Source organism: Tupaia chinensis, unplaced genomic scaffold (assembly GCF_000334495.1).
Source record: "Tupaia chinensis unplaced genomic scaffold, TupChi_1.0 Scaffold000117_2, whole genome shotgun sequence".
NCBI classification, from domain to species: Eukaryota; Metazoa; Chordata; class Mammalia; order Scandentia; family Tupaiidae; genus Tupaia; species Tupaia belangeri.
Genome location: NW_006159583.1, coordinates 7,239,090 through 7,247,429, shown reverse-complemented (window position 1 = coordinate 7,247,429; position 8,340 = coordinate 7,239,090). Strand labels below are relative to the sequence as shown.

Here is an 8,340-nt window from a genome sequence, read left to right as displayed (position 1 = left end):
GGAAACTGTATTTCCCATCAAATAGAAGAGAAAACAAGGAAGGAAAAGTGAAGGGCAAGGTGGCAAGGATAATGTACTTCCGCTACCGAAGCAGTTCTGGCATTGATTTCCTCATGTCCTTAACTCAGTATCTCCAGGGTGGTGCCTGTCACTCTAAATACCCCTACCCAGGTGCCTGGCCCGGTCTGCCATCCAAGTGTTTTGCTCTCCCCAAATCACTACTTCTCTAATCAGAATATTACTTCCTTACCCGCCACCTCTAATTCATGACAAAGTGTAATCATTTTTAGGTCCAAATACCGTCATCTGTCTACCTGTCTCCAGTTACTCTCTTAACATCCAAGTCTCAGTTACCATCATCTCTTGTCGAAACCCAGGCAGCAAACTCCTCCCAGTTATCAGTCTTGGCCTTGAAGAAATGGTCTTCGTACAGCAGTAGTATCAGCCTTGACAAACAGAAAAACCATCGTGTCAATGCCCTCTGTATAATGGCAGTGTACTGGGTGTCAGCCCCACTGCACTTGAAGTATAATAAAAACCCATCCGTTGTGACTGGCGAGGCCTAACCTGAAGTTCTGCCTCCATATCTATCCAAATTCATTTCATGCCTCACACTGTATCGTACACATGTGCTGGCCAGCTGCAGTTCCTGAAACACAGCAAGAACTTCCCTGTTTTAAGGCCTTGGATATTCCTGTCTCCTGTGCGAGGAATGTTTTTTACATGCTTTTTGTTTACTCTTTTGACAAGCTACAGACATATAACATCTGTGTACCTACTACAGAAAGTCAGTCACTCTGAACTGTTTGATACTTTTCTTTGGATTTTTTTGGTAAGAATGATTTATTTTAATTTTATTTATTGTTATTGTATAACTTCTTAAAATTTTATTTTAATTTGTTTTATACATTCAGCAGGATACATCACTTAGCTTGTAAAGTGAATTTACCCAATATGAATATACTTTATACCAATCAGTTCAGGGTACTATACATGTTATCATCAAGAGGTAATAATCCATTTCTGTCTCCCATAAATGTCTTGCCTCTCTCTTTTTTCTCTTTATTTCCTGATACTCCCCCCCCACCCTCTTCCCACAGTCTTCAGACATGCAGCATCTCTCATAGCCTGACTTGCTTCACTCAGCAGTAAATCTTCCATATTTGTCCACTTTCTATCAAATGCTAGGATCTTGCTGTTTTTTTATGGTTGAGTAGTATTCCATAGAGTGTATGTGCCACACTTCTTTCAAGCTATTCATCTATTCATGGACATTTGAGTTGGCAATTGTGAATAATGCCGCAATAATCATAGATGTACAAGTACTCTTCTGACTGAGCATTCTCCTATCCTTTGGGTAGATACCCAAAAGTGGAATTGCCAGATAGCTAATGGTGTGTCAATCATGTTTATCTTTTCAGAGAACCAGATTTTGCTTTCATTTATTTTCTGTATGGTTCATTTCTTTTCTATTTCATTTATTTCTACTTGAATCTTTATTATTTCTTTCCTATTGGCATTTTTTGGATTTTTTTGTTTGTTTTTCCAGTTTCCTGAGGTATGTTAGGTTTTCCATTTGTCACCTCTCCATCTCTTTTTTTTTTAATTTAACTTTGTTTATTTACTCGTCCATTTTAATTTGACCAGAGAGGAACAGGGGCTGGGGGTAGTGAGAAAGTAAGCCACCAGTTCCAGGACTCAAACCATGGTTGGCTACATGGGAGTCCAGTGCTCTTAACCACCATGCCATCTGCCAGCCCCTCACCTCTCCATTTTTTTCTTACGCATACTGACTGCTATAGATTATGGAGACTCATGTATTCATTGTCATTGGTCTCCACGAAACTTTTTATTTCAGTATTAATTTCTTCTCTAGTTGTGAAATCATGCAGGAGTAAGTTGTTTAGTTTCCATGTGTTTGTGTATGTTCAGGGAGGTATTCTGAAATTGATATAAAGTTTAATTCCATCATTGTTGGAGAAGATGCTGGATATAGTTTCTATACCTATACATTTGTAAAGGCTTATTTTGTGCCCTATTATAAGGTCAGTCTCTAAAAAGTGTTCCATGTGGGGGTGAGAAAAATGTATATTTTGTGACTTTGAGGTGGAAGGTTCTACAGATGCCCGTCAAGTCCATTTGATTTATGGTATAATTTAGATCCTGTATATCTTTGTTTATTTTTGTGATCTAGATGATCTGTCTAAAGGAGGTGTTGAGATACCCAACAATTAGGGTGTTGCAGTCTAGCACTCCTTTTAGATCTAACAGTCTTTCCTTTATGTATTTGGGTGCTCCTGAGTTGGGTGCATAGATATTAATAAGCGTTATATCTTATTGATGAATTCACCTTTTTACTACTATATAATGCCATTCTTTGTCTTTTCTTACAGTTTTTTATCTTACAGTCTATTTAGTCTGAGATCAGTATTGCAACTTCAGTCCCTTTTTGGTTTCCAGTTGTATGGAATATCTTTTTCCAGCTCTTTACTTTTAGCCTATGTATGTCTTTATCTGTGACATGTGTTTCTTGCGGGCAGCAGATAGAGAGTTCCTGGGGTTTTTTAATTCATGTTATTTTTAATTTGACCAGAGAGAAACAGGGAGAAAGAGAGAGGGGAAAGTGAGAGAGTAAGCTACCAGGTCCGGGACTCAAACCACAATAAGTCATGTGGGAGTCCAGAGTCTTAGTTACCACATCACCTGTTGGCCCCTCTTGGATTTTAATAGTGAAATAAAAGAACAACAATACAAGTTAAAGTCCTTTTGTTCTCCCTATGTTCCATTTCCCTTTTCCTTACTGTGAGTGAATAATGGGTATTATTGGTTCTCTATCCTGCATGCATTTCTCATTTCTTTCTTTCTAATACAACCTTGACTTCTTAGAACATTCACATATCCTGTACACCCACCCCATTCTCTGTCCCAGTACCCTCCTGTGCTTCAGCAGAAGCCAAATGTGGCTGAGGAGACAGGAGGGCAAGTTTCCTGGGTGCTGTGTTTCATCTTGGCCCAGGTTATTCAGCAAGAAGCCTGGGACACTTCTCAAGGTTCCTATCCTTCTATCCTAACTGCAAAAGTTTGCCTTTAGAGAACTGGGGTGGAGCTGGAGGAGCTAGGCCATTTGAATTTTAATTCCAATGCCAAGACATGAACTGAATCGTATACATTTGTGTTTATTCAATCTTTGTAGTCTGTTATCTGCTCATCTTGCAGAGCCAACTAAAAATAACATAAATAGAAATAATAGGAAACTAGACTTCCCAAGGGTCTCCATGCCTCTTCTCTTAAAAAGAAAAAAAATGATTTTCCTTCAATATCTAAACATTTTTTGAGTTTATGTATTACTTTAATGTTGTTGTTGTCGGTGTGTTTAATTCAGAGCCATATATGAAATCCTTAAACTGGGTTAAGTTTCTGGTCAGATAAAGTGTTCGAAGTAATTGAGAACTGACCTCTCCTCTTCTCCCTTCTGCTTGTAGGTTGTGGCATGTTCACTTTCCTGTCGTCTGTCACTGCTGCTGTCAGTGGCCTCCTGGTAGGTTATGAACTTGGGCTCATTTCCGGGGCTCTTCTTCAGATCAGAACCTTACTAGCCCTGAGCTGCCATGAGCAGGAAATGGTGGTGAGCTCCCTCCTCATGGGAGCCTTACTCGCCTCTCTCACAGGAGGGGTCCTGATAGACAAGTATGGAAGAAGGACGGCCATCATCTTGTCATCCTGCCTACTCGGACTTGGAAGCTTAGTCTTGATACTCAGTTTATCTTACACGGCTCTTATAGTGGGACGCATTGCTATCGGGGTATCCATTTCCCTGTCTTCCATTGCTACGTGTGTTTACATTGCAGAGATTGCTCCTCAGCACAGAAGAGGTCTTCTTGTGTCACTGAATGAGCTGATGATCGTCATCGGCATCCTTTTTGCCTATATTTCAAATTATGCATTTGCCAATGTTTCCCATGGCTGGAAGTACATGTTCGGTCTTGTCATTCCTTTGGGAGTTTTGCAGGCAATTGCCATGTACTTTCTTCCCCCGAGTCCTCGGTTTCTGGTGATGAAAGGACAAGAGGAAGCTGCTAGCAAGGTTCTGGGAAGGTTGAGAGCAATCTCAGACACAACTGAGGAGCTCACTGTGATAAAGTCTTCCCTAAAGGAAGAATATCAGTATAGTTTTTGGGATCTGTTTCGTTCAAAGGACAACATGAGGACCCGCATTATGATAGGCCTAACTTTGGTATTTTTTGTACAAATCACTGGCCAGCCAAACATATTATTCTATGCATCAACTGTTTTGAAGTCTGTTGGTTTTCAAAGCAATGAGGCAGCTAGCCTTGCCTCCACTGGAGTTGGGGTAGTCAAGGTCATCAGCACCATCCCGGCTACTCTTCTAGTAGACCATGTTGGCAGCAAAACCTTCCTCTGCATTGGCTCCTCTGTGATGGCAGCTTCCTTGTTGACCATGGGCATTGTGAATCTCAACATCCACATGAACTTTGCCAACATCTGCAGGAGCCATAGTCCTGTCAACCAGTCCTTGGCTGAATCTGCATTCTTGGGGCCAAGAAACCTGTCAGCCAGCAACACAACTCTGAGAGAACACTTCAAAGGGATCACTTCCCACAGCAGAAATTCACTCATGCCTGTGGGAAATGATATGGATCGCAAAGGAGAGATGACCTCCGCCTCCTTCTTAAATGCTGGAGTAAGCCAAAGGGAATACCAGATAGTCACAGACCCAGCAGAAGTCCCAGCTTTTTTGAAGTGGCTGTCTTTAGCCAGCTTGCTTGTTTTTGTTGCTGCTTTCTCGATTGGTCTAGGACCAAGTAAGTACTTTATTCTTTGTCTCTCTCCCCACATAAAAGTTAATGTATTACTTTTAACTACACAGGGCATCCTACTGCTATGGTACCTTGTAGATGAAAGTACAAGAAACAAGATACAGATAATATTGGCTGTCCATGCTTCTGCCAATGCAGAAAGTGTGCTTGGCCCACAGCTGCTTCTGAAAAGTACAGGGCTAGTATTCAACTGAAGGCTAAGTTTCCCATTACCTGTCACATGAGAATACTTTAATCCCAACAATTGGGAATGAACTAGACCTGGAAAGCCATTTATTGCCCAAGGGAATTATATTGCTTTATGAAAGCAAAGTTTACTGGGGTAACGTTTTCCATATCATCTCAGAGTTTCTTCACAAGTAGAAAGAAAAAATAAATCAAGAATTTAGATTATCTTGAAGACACAGTAGTGGATGCCTTCTAGAAATAATGAAGAAGGGAATGATGAGTTGGGAAGGGACATGAGTTATCTCTTTGAGTACATTTTATTCAGTGACCACCCAAGGAACGTTAATCTTGTTCATTAACCAGAAGACTGGGAATCTGTTTATTCTTATTCGCTACAATACAATTCACTGGGAGAGAACAACAATGTTGTTTTATTTTATATTGTCAGTCTGCTCCAATGACTTAAACACTTGTCATGAGTGAAGAGATGGATTTGCTTGAGTAAGTTGCTGCCATTCTCTAGTTCTCTAGCCTCCCACCCAGTCTAAACCACTCTGTAAGAAGGTCGTAAAAGGTCTTTTATATATGTCTCTAGAAAAAAAAAGTGCTTAAAAATCAAGGGTCATCTCTCTCTTTCACCCCTCTGTCCCCTTCTCCTCTCCTTTCCCTTTTTTACATCATCCTCTTACTCTTCATTAGAGTTGGTTTTGAAACTTGTTTACAAGGATCAAGCAGATAAACAAACTGAAATCTAGGGAAGGCTTGGAGCTTCAGGACTAATAAGAAGTCTTCTGTGTTGAAGGAGGAGATACTTCATAGAGAGATGTCAGTGTCTGATGCCAGAGACCAGATAGTGTTTCTGGAAGGAAGGCCACATGAGTGTTTGCGCTAGTAACCCACTGCTAACTAATTACATTCAAGTGATTAAATTTTTAATAAGCAGCAACAATGCTAACTGCTGAGAAAACAATAGTAAACTGGTCAGACATTGTTCCTGTCTTTGAGGAGACCATATTTGAATGGGCTGAGCTGTGTGTTCAGTGTCTGCTCCTTCTGGTCAGCAACCAGCAAGGTTGGCCCTCTTAATCTCAGTTAATTAATAACTACACTTGCACATGGCTGATGTGGCCTTTCCTGTCCAAACTCTACCTCCTTGTTTTTCAGCTTCCATTTCTACTGCTAAGTGAACTTAGTTTCTAGATACTGACTTGTTCAAATTCCAGAGAAAGAGAAAGAAAGAAAGGAAATCGAATTGACCCTGCTCTTTGTTGTGCCATGTCAAAGGTGACAGTCCAGACCTAATCAATTATGGTAGGATTGGGTCACATAGTCCAAAATACGGATGGCTAGAAGATGACGCTGCCTCTGGCACCACAGGTAGCCACATTTCTCCGATAAGACCTTTGCATGGCAGACAGGATAAACTTACAGTACCATGAGCCTCTGAGACACTGACTTCTTCCTTGACCTTGACCTTGACCCTGGTTTTTGAGACTTAACAACAACAAATGTCACCAAAGAATAGTTTCCTGGATACAGGCTTCTACCATTATTTTGAGATTCAATTATCTTGGAGGTGTTCCTGTGAGATACTTCTGTGGCTACTCTAACACTTGAAGCTAATGAAATTTGAGCCAGCATCTTACTTATTTTTATTTCAAAAAAATTTCTATTTTTTAATAGCATTTTAAAAATTCATTAATTTATTATAATTTGACCAGACACACACACACACACAGAGGGAGAGAGAGAGAGCGCGCAAGTGAGAAAGCAAGCCACCAGGTCCAGGACTCGAACCGTGGTCAGACATGAAGGAGTGTCCAGCACCTCAACCACCACACCACCTGCTGGCCCCTCAAAGAAACTTTTCAAAGTCTATCAAAAGAGCAAATAGAGGTCCTGACTTGTACTAAGGAACTACTTAATCTTGTTTGTAATCTTGTTTGTGAATCTTCTCTATATTACCAAGTATAATAAGTTTTGCTCATTTGATAAACTTCAGGTGGTAGCTATTGTTCTATTGATTTCCTTTGCCAGCATGTTTTTTTCCATGTATTCATCATAAAACAATAACTTACTTCTCTCTCTCTTTTTTTTTAATCCAGAGGGCACATGCACTTGCCAGAGAGAGAATGAGTCCACCCCCAATGGCACATGGTCACGCCTCAATTCTTTTCCTCTATTTCTCCATTCTGTTAGGGTTTGGGCATGTATTCACATGTGCCCAGCATGTTTTTCAAGCTACCTGGGCTGGATTCAAAGTGCCGTAAGCCATGAGGGATAAGCACCCAATTCTCAGTACTTAACAACTGCACTCTAGGGCCAGCCCAACATCAGTTTTCTTGATTTAATATACTTTTTAAAAGTTTATTTATTTTATGAGAGAGAGAGAGAGAGAGAGACCCCTGCTAGGGTCAAGCCATGTTAGGATCCTCCCTGCAGCATTCCAGCCCACAGGTGTGCCCAATGTGTTCAGATCAACCTGGGATCCAAACTGAACACCTTCCCATATGGCTTTAGTATAGTGAAGCAGAGTTCAGCTACTTCTTAGTTGTAGTTCAGAGAAACTCTAGGGCTGAAAGAATTTATGTCATGGCATGTGTTATAATATGAGAGACATTGATTTCAAGATTCTGGAACAGGTGCATTTGTGGTGTGACTCCATTCAATCTCGAGCTACCCTTTTCTCTAGTTTGGGGGCAATGTTGGAAAATAGAGCAAATCCTTCTGTCATTAACACATTTTTAAATACCTTTATTAATGCTATGTATTTACTTTCTAGGATTCCTTAATTAGTACTTTACACTAATTCTTATTTATTTATCTTTAGGCTTTTTTCATAGGTCATATTCACTTGTCAGAGAGAGACAGAGAGAAGGAAAGTGAGAAATCACCCCCCGGGGGGATGGCCACATTGCCCCCGTCTCCATTCTCCTCTTGGGATTTTAGGCATGCATGCACAGGCATCCAGCATGATTTTCAAGCTGCCAGGTCTGTTACTCAAACCATGGTCAGCTATGTGGGAATCCAGCACCTTAACCAGCATACCATCTGCTCACCCCACTAATTCTTTAATAATATAATTTAAGCTTTAGATTCAATTAGTATTATTGACATCTATTAGGTTGTCTGGAAAGTCATGAATATTCTTCTATGCAAAATTGCATCATGACTTTCCCAATAACCCAATATGGTAAATGCTATGCTAGGCAGTTTTTACATACTTTGACGTCCTTTCTTTTACCTTCACAGAAAGCCAATACAGAAAGGATATTCACTGAATTTTATACAGGAAGGTCTCAGAGAGGCTAAGTGGACTTGTTGAAATAAATAA

At 40.4% G+C, this 8,340-nt stretch overlaps 1 protein-coding gene across 1 annotated transcript in view; it reads left to right on the top strand.

Annotated features, from left to right (window-relative positions):
• Positions 1-8,340, top strand: part of SLC2A12 (solute carrier family 2 member 12) — a 67,029-nt gene that overhangs the window by 15,145 nt on the left and 43,544 nt on the right. Inside the window, exon 2 of the mRNA XM_006144335.2 lies at positions 3,483-4,823. Coding sequence (XP_006144397.1) covers positions 3,483-4,823 — 1,341 coding nt within the window. The remainder of the gene's footprint in view (positions 1-3,482; positions 4,824-8,340) is intronic.